This window comes from Dipodomys merriami, unplaced genomic scaffold (assembly GCF_024711535.1).
Source record: "Dipodomys merriami isolate MVZ:Mamm:240054 unplaced genomic scaffold, mDipMer1.0.p SCAF_59, whole genome shotgun sequence".
In the NCBI taxonomy this organism is placed as follows: Eukaryota; Metazoa; Chordata; class Mammalia; order Rodentia; family Heteromyidae; genus Dipodomys; species Dipodomys merriami.
This window is the reverse complement of record NW_027206168.1, coordinates 5918069-5937109: the sequence shown is the minus strand read 5'-3', so window position 1 is coordinate 5937109 and position 19041 is coordinate 5918069. Positions and strand designations below refer to the sequence as shown.

At 52.4% G+C, this 19041-nt stretch overlaps 2 protein-coding genes across 2 annotated transcripts in view; one reads left to right on the top strand and one right to left on the bottom strand.

The window, feature by feature from the left end:
* The window catches only part of Pitpnm3 (PITPNM family member 3), a 101754-nt gene extending 93449 nt beyond the window's left edge, over positions 1–8305 (top strand). The window contains exons 19-20 of the mRNA XM_070001718.1: positions 2448–2576; positions 4379–8305. Coding sequence (XP_069857819.1) covers positions 2448–2576; positions 4379–4681 — 432 coding nt within the window. The 3' untranslated portion in view covers positions 4682–8305. The remainder of the gene's footprint in view (positions 1–2447; positions 2577–4378) is intronic.
* Positions 8306–8534: 229 nt separating this feature from the next.
* Positions 8535–13234, bottom strand: Pimreg (PICALM interacting mitotic regulator). Its single transcript, XM_070001391.1, has 6 exons — positions 13199–13234; positions 12457–12774; positions 10719–10996; positions 10196–10291; positions 9548–9597; positions 8535–9015 (listed from the first exon to the last, which is right to left on the bottom strand). The coding sequence occupies exons 2-5, from the start codon at positions 12739–12741 to the stop codon at positions 9564–9566; spliced, it is 693 nt and encodes a 230-aa protein (XP_069857492.1). The 5' UTR covers positions 12742–12774; positions 13199–13234; the 3' UTR covers positions 8535–9015; positions 9548–9563.
* Positions 13235–19041: the final 5807 nt, after the last annotated feature.

The window sequence follows — 19041 nt, the reverse complement described above, 5'->3', positions numbered from 1 at the left end:
AAAAAAAAGTCTGCCAATCCCTGATCTAGAGAAAGAAACATGTAAATTGACAATTACTGGTGTGTGGTTGGAAAAGGCACTATTGGCAAAATAGAGGAGAAAGGATTTCTGTTCACCCCAGGAGGCCAGAGAAGGCTTCTAGGAGGTGGGGACTTTTGAGCTTAGTCTTGAAGCTTGAATACATGGGTTGTTAGGTAGACAATGAAACAGCATGTGGCAGACTTAGAGAAAGAGAAAGTGATTAAAATCTAAGTCAAATCCTGTCTTACTTGGGAATAGTGTTACAATGGGAGCAGCAAGCTTTGTGGTGGGAATTCCAGGCTGAGGTGAGGAGGATTGCATTGGATATAGTGAAAGGATGACCACATGATTAATAATAAGGGTCCCATTGAATGCCCATGGCTCACACCTGTAATTCTAGCCACTCAGGAAGCTGACATCTAAGGATTGTGGCTCAAAGGCAGCCATAGCAGAAAAATCTGTGAGATTCCATCTCCAATTAACCAGAAAAAAATGGCTCAAGTGGTAGAGTGCCAGCCGTGAGCCAGAAAGCCAAGCAAGTGTGGAGACCCTGAGTTCAAGCTCTAGTACCGGCACAAATCTTATTATTAATTATTAATTAACTAATAATGATTACTTCAATTTGAGGTTAAACAAGTAGCTACTGCTCTGGATGAATTACTTATTAATGGGAGATTGCTGTAGCTTTTGTACAAAGTTGTGGTTCTGGGTGTCATGTGTGGTATAAGACAAGCATGAGTAAGCCTGACATTCACAATCTCTATTGCTGTATGTACGTATTTGTCTGGTTGCTTGAACACAAACAATTCCATTTTGATTTTTGATAGTTTTTTATGATAGGCAAAAGCACAGAGGCAGGAAAAAACCTGGGACATCCCATCATCTGGGATGGGGTGTGTGCTGGCTGGGTCAGACCTAGCAAGTGGGAGCTAAATGCTCGATGAGCCTTGAAAATGCAAGGTGCAAGGCCAAGGCTCTCTGCTGAGTGTCATGGGGAGCTATGGATGAGTGTGAAGCCAGGGAGTTGCAGTGGATAATCTGAGTTGGAGAAAGATCCCTCTGGTGGTTTTATGGAGAACAGATTAGCCAGAGTTCAGGCAGGGAAACCTTTTAGGAGACTGTTACCCTAGAAAGTGATAAAGACCCAAATCCAGGTGAGTCATAATGGATGGAGACAAAGGCCTGAGCCTTTCTGAAAATCAGGAGTGGAGTTATCCAGACTTGGCGGTTGGACATGGAGGAGTGAGGAGCATACAAATGTCCTGTTAGGTGACCAGGAGAGATCCAGGTGGTACCTAGGTGACCATGGCCTTCATGGGGCCAGAGTCTCTGTCTGTGCCACTCCCCTATGTATCTCCAGGATTTGGGTGGCCATGGCACACAGTAGGTGTACATTCGCAGGTATAGGCAGGAGCCACAAGAGGCTGTGCTAGGCCTCTGGGAGCAGTGGGAAGAGCTGTGCTGAGGAACAGAAGGAGAGATGTGGGGAGAAGGGCCAGGAGAGAGGTGTTAGGGGAGGGTTCCAAGCAGTCCTCTTCTGGTGAAGAGCTGTGCACCAGAGAGCAATGTCCACTAGATTAAGACTGGACACTAGAAGACCTTGCTGGAGAAGGTGACATCTCTGAGGGCTCAGGTGGCAGAATCATTAGGCTAAGTAGTAGTGGGGGTCAAGTCAGTTTGGAGGGGTTAAGGTGGTGAGAGGCAGAGTCATCTCCATGGGTAAATTGAAGTTGCAAGACTGAACTCACAGGAGTGAGGAGGGTGAGGGAGAAGCCCACATGGGGCTGCTCTCTCCTCTGAACGCAAGGTCAGTTGGGAGTAAATCAGCCCAGGCTACAAGGCAAAGAGCTGTGGGTGAGGAAACCTGTCCTTTAACATCAAAGGCGAAGTCACCTGCAGGACTGGGGTCAGGTAAAAGTTACCTAATTGATGGTCAGCACATCCTGTGAATTTCTTCAGCAGCCCTTACTTGGCACTCTGCAAATAGAAATGAAGAAGATTTCTAGTAGAATAGTTTCAAGGCTGATATTTGGCCAAGTGAGGGTGATGATGAAGGGTGTGTGATAATGAAGGCGATGAAGGTGCAAGAGAATCCAAGGTGGGGGCCAGAAATCACAGGGATGCAGGGAGAGGGTGATTGGTGGGATGGGGCAGGGTAAAGTGGTGGGTGAGGCAGGTGGGGGTCAGTAATAGCATGGGCATCATCTGATAGAGCCTTAGAGTGCTGTAGCAGGCCTGTGGTATGAGGTAGGAACAAGGGGAAGGGGGAAGTCTTTCTGGGGCTTGATTTCCCATCCCAAATGGGCCTATGGCTTGTTATCTAACTGCAGATCCAAGTGTCCCAGAACAGGGACCTCCGGAAGCTTTTCCACCCATGGTAGTGGGCTGAGCTTCCCTTGTACTCCATGAGTTGCTCTGTCTTTCAGTGCTACATCAAAATCAGTGCTGCCTATGGCTCCACAAAGGACATCTCCGTCTACAGTGTGCTGGGCCTGCCAGCCTCCCAGATCTTCATTGTGGGCCGGCCCACCAAGAAGTACCAAACCCAGTGCCAGGTGGGCAGAAGCCAAGCTGGGGTGGAGGAGGTGGGGGGCAGGGAAAGAAGTGGGATGGAGGGGTAGGCAGTTCATTTATTCATCCAACTTCATTCCTTCATTTGCTCATTCCTTCATTCATTCGATACACACTATTGAACAACTGCCTTGGGCTGGGGCCCTGTATGGGGTCCAGGGGAACAGTCAGATCTTACATCATCTAGTCTAGTGGGAGAGATGGGAAAATGGGTACATGATGATGGTACAGCTTGGCCAGTGCTGTGATGTCCTGTGATATCACACACACACACACACACACACACACACACACACACACAAAGAGGAGCAGCAAACCCTGACTGCAGGGTGAGCTTCTGGAATCTGAAGAAATTTGCCTGAGGTGGGTAGTATCTCTTATTTGTGGCAGAGGTGACATAGAACATGTCCTGTGGCTGGGCTTGCAGGGACAGAAGGGGTGGAGTTGTCCATACCTATGAGCTAGCTGTGGCTTTGTTCATTTTGGTGCCCCGAGGGTCCGAGGGGGTGTTTCTGAGGTTGGGGTTGGATTACATTTGATATTGTAGTGGAAGATAGGGAAAGTCAAGAATGGTGCCTGGCAGTGGTCTGCCTTGGGTGAGCAGGTAGAAGATGGGGCTGAGAAGCAGGTGATTGGGGCCTGGGAGACCCCAGCACAAGGAGGGTCAGAAGATGTCTAGACTTCATCGTGGGTACTGGAGAGCTTGACTTCTCCAGCTTGTCACTTGTTTCTCAAGTGGGACTCTCCTTTGCACACTCAGCAGGCATGGCTGGGCTGAGTTTCTGCCCTAGAAGGGTCTCGGTGACTTGCCACAGCTGGTCCAATAACCACAGTTTAAGCAGCAAGGTTCTGAGTGTAAGGTATATTAAATAGGTAGGTTTCATTAGGTAGCCCATGAAGAGAACACCACGTGCTATTCAGACAGGAGAAGAGGTTTATTTACCAAACTGCTGCCCCCCTCTCCCCCCCCCCCACATACATGGTGGAGAGGCATGGCTGAAAAAGGAAAGGGGGCAGCTCACTCCTGGGCCAGGACTTACCTAGGCCAGGGACAGGAAGAGGTGTGGCCAGGTGGGGGAAAGGTGTGGCCAAACTGGATCTGGACATGACCTCTAGGGTCTGGGACCCTCCTAAGGTCAGATGGGAGGCCTTTGACCGAGGTGGCCCAGGATGCGACCTAGGAGGAGGGGAAGGTGACCGCTTCCAGGTCAGCCAGTTACCTAGGTAACAAATACTAGGCAGAAACTCGGCCAAGAGGTAGGGAGGTGTCCCTGTGCAGACCTTACACTGAGGATGGTGGTAGCCAGGTGCCAGTAGCTCACGCCTGCAATCCTAGCTACTCAGTGAGCCATCCCAGGCAGAAAAGTCCACTAGAGTTTGTCTCCAAAGTAACCAGTAAAAAGCAGAGGTGGAGGTGTGGCCCAAGTGGCAGAACACCAGCCTACCCAGTGGTAAGCCCTGAGTTACATAAAGAGGGGGTGATGTGAGTGGGAAGGGCAGGGACTTACTTTGGGATTTTAGTGAAGGAAACAAGGATGGGTGGCTCACTTTAGTCCCGAGTCCGGAGGCCAAGATGGGGCTGCTCGGTGGTACAGGGGCCTCAGGTGCTGGAGGCCCTGGGTTTCGAGTTTGCACAGAAAGAGAGGTGGGGGGGGGCTCGGATGTCCAGAGGGACCCTTGGAGCCATGTGGGTCCCCCATTACCTAAGAAGGGGACCCCGGGGAGATGAGATGGTGATGTCGGGGAAGGAGATTGGCTAACCCACGCCTGTCTGCCCCCTCTGCAGTTCCTGAGCGAAGGCTACGCCGCGCACCTGGCAGCGCTGGAGGCCGGCCACCGTTCGCGCCCCAAGAAGAACCACGCGCGCATGGTGCTGCGCAAGGGCAGCTTCGGGCTGCACGCGCAGCCCGAGTTCCTGCGCAAGCGCAGCCACCTGCGCCGGACCCTGTCGGTGCAGCAGCCGGACCCGCCCGCCAACCCCAAGCCGGAGCGAGCGCAGAGCCAGCCCGAGTCCGACAAGGACCACGAGCGCCCGCTGCCTGCGCTCAGCTGGGCGCGGGGCCCCCCCAAGTTCGAGTCCGTGCCCTGAGCGGCCGGCGGTGGTGCTCAGAGCCAGGCTGCCTGCAGGGACGGGACACAAGACACAGACGTGTTCTGCTTTTCTCCTCCCGTGTCTGTCCAGCACTGTCCGCAATGGGGGGTGGGGGCACTGGGAACCGGGGGGGCTCCGTGCAGCCGCGCTGCCTCCCCGCCGGCCCTAGACAGGGCTGATGTGTGCCTGATGGAGAGAGCCAGTGGCCCCTTTCCCGGCCAGAGCGTTGGGCAGGCCCCGGGCTTGCAGCCACGCTGGCCGGGCCCCCAGCGTTGGCCATGTGTGGAGGGGTGAGTGGCATTGGTGACTGGCCCTCCCCAGGGTGATGTCCTGAGTCACCGCTTTGGGGGTGAGGTCCCGGCTGTTAGGGCCCAGTGGGCGCGTTCTCTGAGAGGGAGAGGACCTCCCCTGGACTCTTCCCAGTGTCTGTGCTGTCTGCTGCAGCCCCAGGGGGGCAGGGTGTGGTGCTGTCTGTCCTCCTTGTAGGTGGCCATTTGTCCTCTACTTCCTCCGTTTCTTTAGCATTTTCCAGGGCCCTTGAGGATGGGTGTTCCTTTTCTCAAAGCCTGGCCGGCCTTGTGCCCTTCCCTGTAAGCTGCAGCCTTGGGTTCTGGCCCAGTTGGGCAGGCTGTGTGCCCTTGAGCCTGTTGCGTACCCTTTCTGGGTCCTGCCTGCCTTCTGTAAGTGGAGGGGTTTCCCCTGGTTGAGGTGGAGAGTTCTTGATTCCAGTGTCCATGCATTTCTGCTCCCTGAAGCTTTTCAGAGTGACACTGATTCCCACCTTCAACCTAGCCTGGGAGAGGATTTCTGGGTGGGTTGGGAGGTTGGAACGCTTGACCCAGCGTCTCAAAGCCCCTACTCCCCAGACAGCCACAGCAGGTTGGCCTGACACTGATGCCAGAGCAGGGACGGCAATTGCCTCCCTCTGCCCCTGCCAAGGGTACTGGCCCAGCTTCCTGTGCCACTACTCTGCCCTGACTGAGCTTGGCCTTTTGACTCCTGGAAGGCTTAGAGCTGAGATCCCAGGGTTGCCAGGGTGGCTTATGGAGTGCTGGCTCAACCTGTCAGATTCTCTCTCCTTTCTGCTCAAAGGAAGCTGGGTTTGAATCTGTAACCCCCTTCCTCCAAGTAGTTCACAGAGGATGACAGGGCTTGGCTTTTCTAGAGGCCCTGTCTTGATTCTGCTGAGCTCCTGGCCTGAGCATATTCTCCTGCTCCCAGGCCCAGGCTCATACCTGTTGTGGAGCTGCCCAGGTTGCCTCTGAGCCCCTTTGGGCTGCTGTGAGGCCACAGGTCCAGCCCCCACATCCCCCCTCAGCCCGCCCAGGGCCCAGACATCTGTATTTATGGCAGGCACCCATGTCAGCGCAGTGTCGCTTCTGCTCAATGTCTACCTCTCGCAGCTCCTGTGCAGCCCACATGCTGCTGCTGGGAGCTGCTGGCACTGTGTTGTGAATCTTCTGGCAAACTGGGTGCCCTGCTGGGGCCAGAGGGGTCTGGGTTCCCAGCTCCCACCCTGCTTCCTTCACTAGAAATGTCTTCTTTAGCCACCTTTGCCCAGCCTGGCTGCTCGCCCTTCTGCTCCACTTCAGCACCTCTTCCTGTATCCACCTGTCTGCAGTGCTGGTAGACAGTGGGGTTGCACTTGTCCAAGCCCTTCATTGTTATTCGCTCTATTAGCATAGCCACCTCAACCCTAACCCTGTCTACTGTTTCCCCAAAAGATGATGATTTGAGCTTGGGGCTCAGACTTGGTCTGATTTTGACAGTCCCTCATTTCTCAGCAGAAGCCACTGAAGAATTACTTTCAAATAACAAAACGATCATATAAGGCATTTTTCCTCACCCCTCTGCCCCCCCCCCCAGTTAGATTTCCTTTTCCCTTTCTGAGAACCCCATGCTGGGGGAAGTTGGGGGAAGCAAGAGTGCACATTCTTGTAAGTCAGGATCCCCAGAGAGTTAAGAGACCATAGCCAGGTCTCCCTGGCTCTGGGGGCTCAGAGCTGAGCCACAGGACCCAGCAGGAGGGTCCCACCTCTTCCATGGCTAAAGCCCTAGAATGGGATTCGAGGACTCCCTGGTGAGATGCTGCTGATGTACAGGGAGACATTGTGAACACACCACCTTTGGAGCTGTAGTTAGTGTGTGTGAACATGTGTGCTTGTGGCTCTGTTTCGTGACTAGACAACTCTTGTTTCAATGCTGCCTTCCTGACAACTCTGTATTCCACATGCACTTTCTCTATTAGTGGTTTGTTTTCTTGTCTGTCCAGTTCAGTCAGAGACAGAGAATGAGTCCTGTTCTCAGAGAGGGTACTGCTGCCTCTTCTCCAAGTAGTTCTGTGAAGCCCAATTCAGCTGTTTTTCTAGAGAATCCTAGCTCCTGCTGTGCCTGCTACCCAGCAGCTGGAAAACAGATCTTCCTGCCTGACCCTGTGGCATGTTTGTTTTCCCCCATGTGGTGGCTGACCTGGGAGGGTGCCACTGGCCTCCTCTACCACCTGCCCTATTGTGGGCCAGGGTAGTCTTTGCCAGGGGACCTGCTCTTCTAACATTATGGTCCCCTCATCCCTCATAAAGACCTTGACTCCTTAAGCACTACAAAATATTAAAAGAAAATAGATTTTTGTGTGTGTGTGTATGTGTGTGCATTTGGATATACAACCTCCCTGTTTGGCTGCTGGGGTACAACTGTGTGAACCCAGCATTCGTTCCTTTGATATCTAGGGAGGCTGGACCTTATGGTTTTTAAACTGTACTTTGAACACTTCGGAGCCCACTGCTGTGCCCCCGAAGTGTCCTGCAGACCAAACATGGCGCCCATCTTTAAGTGAAGCTGGCTCTCATCCAGGCAGGTGGACCTGGGTCTGGGAGGTGGCGCCAGTTTTGCCCGCACTCCCCCACCTGCTCAGGTGCAGGCCCCGCCCCACCCAGGAGGGGCCCCTGAGTAGCAAGGAGCCTTGCATTGATCCCGCCTTAAACCACCAACTTTCCAGCCTGATCTGGGGGGATTGGGTGCCAAGTGCTTTGGAAACTTATTGTCTTTGGCTCAGCCAAAAATAAATAAATAAAAATAAAAATAAATCCCTCCTTCAGGGATTGGAGAAAATTTTTCTTAAATATACAAATTAAGTCCAAGCAGTGAAGCTGGGCTGGGCTCTGCTCTCCTGGCTGAAAAACCAATCAGAGCAGCGAGGAGGGAAACTGGTTTGACTCTAACCTTTTTGGGCCAAGAGAGACAGGTGACACCAAGAAGGGTCAGGCCAGAGAAGGGCGGCTTGCGCATGGGACCCCTGTCCTTGGACCTGTTGTCCTTTCCTGTTTACTCGGTGGTGGCAGCCATCTGACCTTGTCTGCGGTCTGACTGTCCCTGTAACTTCCAGTGTTGTCTGTCACGGGTGGTTTCTGTGGTGACAAAGATTTATTATATTCCTTATGGCTGCCTTGCACACAATCCGTTAGAAAAAAGAAATGTAAAAAAAAAGTATATATCAGATTTCTAACAAGACAAAAACAGCATTATAGAGTTAAAAGGATTTTTACAATCAAGTTTTGGTTTTGATGTGAGCTGGTTTTTAGCTCTCAAATGTCACTTAAATAAAAACCTTATTTGCCTTTAAAACATGCTTTGCTCTGGACTATGTTGAGAAAGCGTTCCTTTTACTTCATTCTCAGAGCCAGGTAGGGGATGAGGGGGGTGAGGGAGGGATGCAGGTTGGGAACAGCAGGGGTGAGGAGGGCAAAGCTGGACTCCAATCTTATGGCCCAAAGCAGATCCAAAATGAGAGGCAAGGGAGGGAGTAAAAAAAAGTCCAATGTGGAAAACAAGTATTTATTATGAAAAAGCAGTGTGATCAAGGAAACAGACATCCTTAAATAATTTACCAAGGGTAGACACTTCCTACCCACAATGCCTCTGTGCTGATGAATAGGCACCATGTTGGGAAAGTCTGGAATATCTCCTCTCCCTTCAGAGCAGGGAACAGAAACCCCTACCCCCTACCCTGGAAATATAGGCTATGAGTTCATGGTGACTCCCTCAAGCCTTTGCTACTGGACTCAAGGCTCAGAGGCAACCACTGGGCTCTGGTGTGGGATGAGTTTTAGGGTCCGGTCTTCTGGGGGGAACAGGAGCAATTCCCTGCTTCTCCCCAAGTCACTGCAGGATGTGGCAGAGTCATTACTGGGCCCAAGTGTGGCTGAAGGCCAGTGTGCTGGGTTAGTCAGAGTCTTGTTAGCAATGGCCCAGGGGTGAGAATGTGGTGTTTCCTCGGGAAGCTCTCGGGGGTGGGTGGCAGGCATCATGGGTGGTAGCCAGGCAGGGCTCAATTCCTGCAAGACAGAGCTCCTCTGTGCCCCTCCCCATCCAGTGCTCCAGGCAGAGGATGGGGGACCCCATCACATCTCACCCCCCCCTCCCCGCAAAATGGGAGGCTGGGCTCAGTGATAGAGGGGCTGGTGAAGCTAGCAGCTGAGGTTAGCAACAGTAGGAACATGTGCTATTCATGCAACAGTGCTATCTTCCCTGTGGCTTTCTCCACATTTCTTTATTCAAACTTGGAGTTTGAATTCAGGGCCTGGGAGCTGTCCCTTAGCTTTGTTTTTGTTTTTGTTTGTTCAAGGCTGGTACTCTACCACTTGGGCCACATCTCCACTTCTGGCTTTTTGGTTCATTGGAGATGAGACCCTCACAGACTTTTCTGCCTGTGCTGGCTGAACCATGACCCTCAGATCTCAGCCTCCTGAGAAGCAAAGATTTCAGGTGTGAGCCCGTGGAAGTGTCTGGCTTCCACATTTCTTTATCATGCTTAAGCAGGGTGGGGGAGGTGCTGAGAAAGAAGCTCCAAGGGGGAGGGGGCATTACCTGCAGGGTGCTGTCCTCAGTCACAGATGAGGGGGCAGGCCATGTCACTACTAGGGACAGAGAAACAGGGAGAGATAGATGACCCTGAGTACTGGATCCTCCCTTTCCCCCTCTCCCCACACCCCATTCCAGACCAGACAAGACCAGAACTTGGAGGCATGCTGGGAACATGGCACTGGACTTATAATCAGAGCTGTTCCAGCCCTGTGTAAGAGCTCACTGTAACTATTACATAAATGGGAAACAATGTGGCTGAGTTAGGGCAGGTCTAGACCAAAACTGCCCCTAACATGGGATTCTGAGTAGACAATCTAGACACTCTATACGTTTTCTCACGTATCACTTCTAATCACATGGGCAGGCTGGGCCTAGGGAAGCAGTAGAAGGTACTGGGAGGAAGGACAGGTCCTTCAGGGACCAGAGACCCAGCCACATGTGAAGTCCCAGAGGAATACTGTGTGCTTCCAGGCTGCACCCTGCACCCCTCACTGTTACCTGAGCGGAGGTTTTTCATTCCTTCTTATATGTGTGACAAGGACACAGAGGTCCATGCAGGGGGCAGGTCAGAGCCAGAACCAACAGCTTCTCTACAAAGATGGTGTGGCCCAATGGTGCCTCGTGGCCACTTTGCTCTGGAAGCCAACTCACCTCTCTGCAGCCATAATAGCCTCATCCAGTTTTCGGGACAGCTTCTGGAGATGTTGGATTCCTGCACCCACGGGTTCCAGGTCACTGTCTGACTCACTGCATACAAGGAGAAGCCATACTAAGACCTAGGTGCAGATCTGAAGCAGATTCTTCCACCCGGCCCTGGGGTCTGGGTTTCACACTTAGATCACACACGCAGCTCAGGGAAGTCACGCCACAGCTCATTATTGGGAGAAATGATATCAGGCTCACTCACCTGGCTGAGCCCACGAGTAAACAACAATTACAGGCAAGAGCGCCCTGCCCTATCCCACTTGGGACCAGACCCTCCATGTTCCCAGGAAGGTTCAAATCAGAGCAAAGCCCCATTCTTCCTTTGTTGGGTAGGATAACGGGAGGTCCTGGGTGGGGATTTGCTCAGTCCCCCCCGGTGGCTCTACTGGCAGAGCTGAGTGGAAGACATTATGGCAGAGGGCTCTGTGGCTGCAGGTTCTGAGGGAACCTGGGCAGAGGGACTACTTACTTGGGAGAACAGAGGGGCTCTGCTGAGGAGTAGGGGCTCCGGAGGGCGGCCTCCCTCCTCAACCGCCTTCGCTGGTGGGATCGAGGCACCTGGGCTGAGTGACTGGAGTGCTCCCTCTCTTGAGAGCCCCAGGTGGCTCCACTTAGCCTGGTGCCCCTTTGGCTCAGGCTAGGAGGTGGGGAGGCTCTGCCTTTCTGTGATGCTCTCTTCCTCCTCCTTGCTGTCGCCTGTGTCTCTATCAGCCACTTGGTTCCACTTTGGCAGGACTGCTGGATCCTCTGGGACAGGTACATGAAAACGTTAGAGCAGACAGAACCATGGTAGCCACCCCAGGCTCCAGGCTGTCCTGCCAGCCCAGCACTCCTCAGCCTGATCCACAAATACTGCCTGATCTCAGCCTCAAGGTGAGGGGTATGAATGGCTCCTGAGCTATACACAGCAGGGACCTGGCTCAGCACTCCCCAGATAGGGCCTCAGAGTCAGGAGTCCGGAGACCATGGGGATTGCACTGTCATTTTTTTTTTTTTTTTTGTCTAAGTCCACTCTCTCTTCCTAGGCAGATGGAGTCAGAGAAGACCGGGCTAGCCATGTGTACACTAGACTTTGTTTTCTGGGCTGTCCCTTTCTCATCCCTCCTTTAGATTGCTTCACAGGGATCCATCTTTCTGCGTCAGCTCTGATCATGACACTCAGCTGCTCTAAGCCCTTAGATGGCTCCTTGTTGTCCATAGGGCCAAATTCTGATTCCTGGACCTTTCACATGAGCTGTGATGAAAGACTGTGCTAGGTTGCCTTTGTCTTGGTCAGAGTCCAGAGGTTGCAGTAAGACTCAAGATCAATTTGTTGAGTTATATGAACTTGGGCAAGATGCTTCATTTCCTCTCTCTGAGCCCAAGGGACACCCAATATGATAACTTTCAAATCCCTAATGCTCCCTTCTTGAGCAGCTTCCCCTTCTCTTCAACTCAAGGTCTGGGCACTGTCCTTTTGCGTTGGTGCTCAAGGCTAGCACTCAACCACTTGAGCCAGAGCTCTACTTCTGACTTTTTTTTTGGCAGGTCCTGTAGCTTAAACTCAGGGCTTGGGCATTGTCCCTGAGCTTTTTTGCTCAAGGCTTAGTGCTGTACTACTTTGAGCCACAGGACCACTTCTAGTTTTCTGATGGTTAATTGAAGATAAGAATCTCACAGACTTTCCTGCTTGAGCTAGCTTTGAAGTGTGATCCTCAGATCTCATCCTCCTGAGTAGCTAGGATTGTAGGCACGAGCCACCTGGCTCTTTTAAGCTCAATGGATCTTTTTCCCTGCTCCACATTTCTCTGCTCTCTAGCTAGATCTGGACTAATGTCCTGCCCATTCCCTCCAGAATTTTATTTCCTCTTATTCTAAGTCTGAACTTACATTATTTCACTAATTCATGCACTCCATACTTCTTTCCTCGTGAATCTGGAGAGAAATTCTGGGGTCCTGGGAAGCCATCCTTGTCTAGACTTGGGTTTGGAGTCCCCTGATAGCCATTAGCTTGTGGTCCAATCAATACAGAGCCTTGAATCATGACCATCAGGTCTCTACATGACACTGTTTTATTCACTCATGCAGCTGTTGGGTGTCTTTTATAATGTTGGGGTGCTGAGGAAACAGCAACAAACTAATCAGAGTCCCAGTCTTCATGCGGGCTCCCCAAGGGTACAAACTCTTAGCACCAAGGACAACTTCCTTAAATTGACCTGCACTCTTACCTGGGACATGGCACCCAAGGCGTTCTTAGCTGAGCGAGCTGCGGCCTGGAGGCCTTGCTGCCCTGGCTCTGGGGTTTCCAGGCGTTTCCAGGATGGGCCTGCCCCCAGGTTGAGGCTGACTGTTCTCAGGGGTAGCCTCCTCTGGAACTGTCTGCACAGGGAGCCCAGGGGGCCCGTGCTCATCTCCTGATGGCCTGGGGCTGCGGGCATCACCTCCACGTCCTGCTCCTCCTTCAGGAGGGATGGCCGGCGGGTGGTCTTCATGCTCTGACATTGAGATGCCATCGGCCTGGCCCAATCTCCTCTGCCTGCCAAACTCTGGGGAGGGCGAAAGGCGAGTCATCAAAGCATTCCTCAATCCCATTCCCAGGCCCCATCGAGACCGTGGGCTCAGGGCCAGTGATGAGCTAGAAGCCCAGGGGTGGGACACCTGAACAATGCAGGCGCCAGGATCGCGGGTAGCATTCGTGGTGTCTCAAGCGTTACGGTTTCTAAAATAGCTGTCTTTGCATCGCAGCCTCCTTTCTGGAACCTCAAAGGCGGAGGGCGCGGGTCTCACCAGGTCTCCGCATTCGGCCTCGGATAGGATCAGCGACTCTTTGATAAATTCGCCCCGGTCCAATGCGCCCCCCCCCCCCCCGCCACCCTACCCCGACCCTCGGGCTCCCTGGAGCGCTGACTCGGCCCCCACCCCGAGGCCCCCACCCCGCTCCCCCTCCCTACGTCCCCTGCCCGCGCTCACCCCGCTCCGACGCGGAACCCCGCGCACCGCACAGCCTCACCTCGCCGACCCCGACCGATTTGAAACTCGGCGCGGGTCCGCCCCAGCTGGGGGGCTCGCATCTGATTGGCTCTGTCCCTGCCGCCGCCCCCGCCGCCGCCGCCGCACCGGGCACCCGATTGGCTCCTCTCCCTCGCGGCTGTAAATCCAGCTCTGTGATTGGCCCTGCTCTTCTCATTCATCCTTTGCCTCCCCCGCCCGCGTTGCTGGCCACGGAGGGTCCGGCCCAGTGTCCAGCGGCGTCCGCGGCCGGCCACCCGCCCGCCCCGCCCCCTGCCGCCTCCCGGATGCTCCGCCCCGCGCTGCCACGCCCGGTCCGGTAGCAGGCTGATCTACCCGAGGGCGACAAAGCGGGGTCCCAGGCTCCCAGGAGGCCCAGAAAGTACGGTCTGGCCCTCCAGACCCTCGATGGCTCCCCCTTGGGTCTCCCAGGGACTCCTCCCATCCCGCGGAGAGGCCTGCTCTTTCTTTCTCCCAGTGGTTCCGTCAGGAAGGGCCATGGACTGGGGATACAGAAGCGTCTTGTCTCCTTGAGGCTTTTGTTTCAGATTCCCTTTGTGACCCTTCTCCCCTCCCCCACTTCCTGAAACAAGGCACTGTCCCCCTGTGTCCCACTCTGTCTTCAAGAGAATAATACCTCTGGGAACAAAGGAAAGGCACAATTCTTGCCCAGGCCAGCGCCCCAGCCCTTTGGTTTGCCCACCGATTCATGCCTGTCCTCAGCAGCTAAGCAAACCAAAACAAACAAAAGTACTCCCAATTAATTTCATTCCTTTAAGGGACCTCCCAGCAGCCCCCTTCCTCCCCCTCCCCCCCAGCATTCTAGGCATGAGGGCTCTGGCGCCTCCTCCTTTTCATGTTTGGTGGTCTCACTGACCCATCCTTAGGCCTCAGTGATTCCCTGCCCACAATGATAATAACTACCATGTAGCTCTTTCAGGCTTCTGGCATTCTATGAATGTATTCAACTCTAACAGCAGCCTGCAACTTCATGAGGAAGCTGAGAGCTAGGAGGTTAGGTGGCCTCCAGATTTCACTCAGTGGCAAGGTCAGCAATTCTAGTACCAGGATCCAGGAACCTAACGACCATTCTATACTTCCAGCCCCTCCTCAGCTTTTCATGCCTCCACTTGTAGCTATAGGGACTCCTGTGTTTGTGTTTTTGTGTGTATTTGTGTGTTTATTCCTGTGTGTGTGTGGGGTGGGGGATTTGTGTGTTTTTTCCTGTGTTTATAGTCTCCGCACAGAGCACAGCATATTCAATGTCACCAATATTCTGTGAGAAACCTAGCACACACATATTCAATTATTCTTTATGAAACAGTTCTTCCCTGTGTGATGTACTCTGAGATTTTCTTTTCTATTTAATTTCACAACCAGAGGGTTATAGCTTCTTTTCTGTTTTATTTCACAACCAGAGGGTTACAGCTTCTGGTTTTATTTTACCCTGGTGATTCAGGGCTAGGGTCTGAATGCAATGCTTCAGTTAGTTTGTTCTCTTGGTTCCCTCCAGGGGGACCAAGCACAAATGCTTGATCCAAACCTGTTTACACCAGTTGAATTTGTGACTGTAATCAGGGAATTGAATGCAGTCAGACAGAAGGAAAAGAGAGCGGTTTCCATGAAAACCAAGTTCAAAGTGTGGGAAAGGCTCAAAGTGAGACTCTTAGAAATGAAATCTCTACAAGTGAAGTGCTTTGCCAGTTTTCTCTTCAGAGCCTGTCCCTGTGCCTGACATGTTTCAGGCATTAATAATAATAATGATGATAGTAATAATTGTTAGGTTTTAAAAAAGAGGTAGCCGAGTAAGAACAGCAGCACACACGTGGTATTCAGGTAAGGAGTAGGTTTATTCAGTAGACCTGCTGGGACCAGGCAAGGTTGGCACTCCACGTGGCTGGGAAAGGCCTAGGGAAGAGAGAGAGCTGGGAAAGAGAGAGAGGACAGAGAGAGAAAAGAACTTGAGAAGAGTTAGAGAAGAGCAGAGAGAGAGATAGCCGAGTAAGAACAGCAGCACTCATGTGGTATTCAAGTAAGGGGTAGGTTTATTCAGTAGACCTGCTGGGACCAGGCAAGGTTGGCATTCCACGTGGCTGGGAAAGGCCTGGGAATGAGAGAGAGCTGGGAAAGAGAGGAAAGAGAGAGGAAAGAGATTGAAAAGAGCAGAGAGAGCAGAGAGAGAACAAAAAGAGCTAGAAAAGAGCAGAGAGAGAGAGCAGAGAGAGTTAGAAAAGAGCAGCGAGAGAGGGCCTCTGGGCCTGGGCTAGGCCTTATCTAGGGTATGGGCAGAGAAAGGTGTGGCCACATCAAATTCAGATGTGACCTCAGCGGATGCAGATATGACCTCTTCCAGGTGTGCCAGTTGCCTAGGTAACGCAGGTACTGGGTGGAGACTTTGCTGCAAGGAGGGTGGAGTCTGCTGGCCATCTAGGAGCGGACCTTACAATAACAACTTGTATTTTTGAGCCCTTAACACATGTCAGACACTCTACCAAGTATGTTTATTTTCTTCTTCTGTGATACTCAGGGCATGGCTCTGAGAGGTAGATTCTATTTTTATGCCCATGACGGATGTGATGCAGCTGGAGATGTGAAATATCCTGTCCAAGACTGCAAGGAATTTTAGAGATGGAACTTAAATCTTGGATGTCTGACTCCAAATCTACATTCCTCCCCTTAGGTCAGGCACACTTGTTAAGTGTGGAATTCATGCGCAGGTACATAGCTGTGCTTTTGGCTTCCTACCCTCTACCACTCACAATGATAACGGACAGACCAGGTTAATGAAGAGCAGTCTCCATGGCAACAAGAGAAGGCCAAAGAAGTCTTTTCTTCAGAGAAGTCTTTCTTTCCAGCTTTGGCCTTGCTCAGAGGGTGAGAGAGGCTCTGTGCAGGCATGAGCAGGTAGGCATTTAGAGAGGCTGGTTCCTTTCAAGGAGAAAAAAATTCTGCCCGCTGCCCACTAGTGGTGTTCACCTCTACCCTGGCCTCTGCTGAGGAGGGAGATGGAGGAGGAGCTACAGGCCTGCCTTCCCCAGGGCCATGACTCCGGCAGCCAAGGTTCTACTAATTTCCATGAACTTCTGGAATGTAATTGGATGGAAGAAATAGACATTAAACACATAACAATAAACAGTTATGTAGCTGGGCGCTGGTGGCTCATGCCTAGAATTCTAGCTACTCAGGAGGCTGAGATCTGAGGGTCACTTCCCAGACAGTGGAAAAAAAGTCTGAGAGACTCTTATCTTTGATTAACGATCAAAAAGTCCAAAGTGGAAGTATATCACAAATGGTGGACCAGCACCATATTTGACAGAAAAAGCCAAGGGACAGTGTCCAGGCCCTGGGTTCATGCCGCAAACCCAGCACAAAAACAAACAAGGGAACAAACAAAATCAGTTGTGCAAAGCCTCTGTGCAAAAGGTCATGAGCATCAAGTGCTGGCGGCAGTGGGAGGGTGGAAGGGACACAGGGAACTTTGCTCGGGCATTTAAACTGAGCAGTGGGAACAGTCCATGTTCTAGGACTGGATGGAGGTGCAGGACAGGGGAAGGACTTAAAATGTGACTGAAGACAGTGCCAAATCTGATGAATTTGGGGAGAGCAGCTTATCAGAGCTGTATCTGAAGAAAGTTTGGATAGAGATTGATTTTGGGGTTCAGAAGCTGTCTGGAGGCTGTGGCCTATAGTCCAGGCACACTCCAAACTGCTGATCCTCCTCCTCAGCGGTGACCCCGAGTCCCCTAACAACCTTCAATTGAGAGATGAGAAACAATTAGGTCCTTAATTCAAACAGAAGAACAAGAAGCCCAGCGGGGGCTGGGAAGGTGGCTCAGTGGTAGAGCGCTTGCCTTGCATGCCTGAGGCCCTGGGTTCGATTCCTCAGCACCACATAAGCAAAAAGAAAAAAGCCGGAAGTGGCGCTGTGGCTCAAGTGGTAGAGTGCTAGCCTTGAGCTGAAGAGCTGAGGGACAGCGCCCAGGCCCAGAGTTCAGGCCCCACGACCGGACCCCCCCCCCCAAAAAAAGAAGCCCAGCGGATCCCATCCCCCAGATCAGAGGCTCCCCCAAACCAGAAGAAGCCCCTGGCTGCTCCCTGTCCTGCACCAGAGGTTTATGGAAAGAACTTTGATTTTCATTTAAGGTTTTCCTGAGTTATCTTTATGTTTTTGTTTAATCTCCTTTGTACACATAGCCCTCAAGGTTCATGTATGGCTGGCAGAAGATGGAAGAGGAGAGGGAAGGGCATCTTAATCTACAACTTCACCCTCTCCTGGCTCCCAGAGAGGGATCATGTACCACAGCAGGACTTCCTGGAGGACCCAGGCTGGGTTCACTGACATTGAGTCATTGGTGTTCCTCCAAACCAAAGTCTTCTAATGGGAGTCAAGTCTTTCAAGAGTGCTGGTGTTTCCTCCAGTTCAGTTGGGAAGATGGAATTAGAGAAGATGGGAGCTATTCTAGACACAGGGTTAGGAAGTGAGAGTCCCTTCAGATGCAGCACTGGGTGGCTCATGGTTGGTTGCTATGTTCCCCAAGAGCAGGTCCCGAGTCCCTTTCCCTCTAAAGGTCATCTGTGTGGCTCAGCACTCTGTCAGCCCCAGGGATCCTGGGAGATGAGTGTAGGAAATTGAGAGGACCATAAGGTGGCGCCAAACAATAAATGTTCACATTAAATTTCTGTACCCAACAGGGGTCCGCGATGCCCTAACTACATTCTTCCCCTATCTCCGGGTCCAGGCCCCTCAAAGGGGGTTGGAGAGCTCCACTTCATCAGCCAAGCCCTTAGTAAAGACAGGAGTTGGAGGCTGAGTATTCCTCAACATTCCCCAAACCTGAGCAGCTTCTCTGGTCTGTGTTAGTTCCCCTAAACTAGAACCCTGCCTCCTCCCCGAGGTCAGCCACATTGATGGAGTGAGTCCCAGGCAGGTCTCTGGAAGGAGAAGGGGAGAAATGGAAAGAGGGAGGGCAGTGGGGGTAAAACGCGGCAGGGCCTCTATTTAGGGTCTAGGACCAGGGTCACTACCCCGAGGCCCAGCAAGGTGAGGGAGACCTCACATGTGTCCCTTTCTATTCTTCAGCGTTCCCTTGGATTTTCTGCTTATGCTCAGTGCCTCTGCCTGTAATCCTAGCTACTGTGGAGGCTGAGATCTGAAGACCATGGTTCAAAGCCAACCCAGGCAGGACAGTATGTTAAACTCTTATCTCCAATTAACCAGCAAAAACCCAGAAGAGGCGGGTATGGTAGAGCACCAGCCTTGAGCTAAAAAGCCAAACAAGAGTCCAATGCCCTAAATTCAAGCACCAGTTACCTCCCCCCTCCCCCCAGCTCAGCTTACTTCCTTCTTCAATGGCAGAAAACCAACACTGGAAGCCAAGCCGGGACTATTTACTCAGGAGGCTGAGATCTGAGGATTGCAGTTCAAAGCCAGCCCAGGCAGGAAAATCTGTGAGACTCATCTCCAATTAACCACCAGAAAACTGGAAGTGGTGCTGTGGCTCCAAGTGGTAGAGCACTCGCCTTGAGCTGAAGAGCTCAGGAACAGTGCCCAGGCCCAGAGTTCACGCCCCATAACCAACAACAGCAACGAAAAAGTTGGGGGTTAAGCAGGAGCCTCAATGAAAGGATTGTAGACAGGCAGGAGGGGAGACTGCCCATGGAAGCCAGAGGGGCCCCGATTAGCTTTCTACTCCCTCCCTCCCCTTCTTCATCTCTCTCCCACCCCACAGGGCAAATCCCTTTCTTAGCACAGAAGTGTCCAGGGTGAGCTGAGCTAAGCCTCCCTCCACCCGTAGCAGCAGCAG

What these genes read in the sequence shown, in the direction of transcription:
- Pimreg (XM_070001391.1), bottom strand. Translation starts at nt 12,741, where the DNA reads ATGGCATCTCAATGTCAGAGCATGAAGACCACCCGCCGGCCATCCCTC. An exon ending in GAGCCCCTCTGTTCTCCCAA is followed by an intron (nt 10,292 to 10,718) that starts GTAAGTAGTCCC and finishes CCTTGTATGCAG; the next exon opens with TGAGTCAGACAGTGACCTGG. An exon ending in GCTATTATGGCTGCAGAGAG is followed by an intron (nt 9,598 to 10,195) that starts GTGAGTTGGCTT and finishes CTCTGTCCCTAG; the next exon opens with TAGTGACATGGCCTGCCCCC.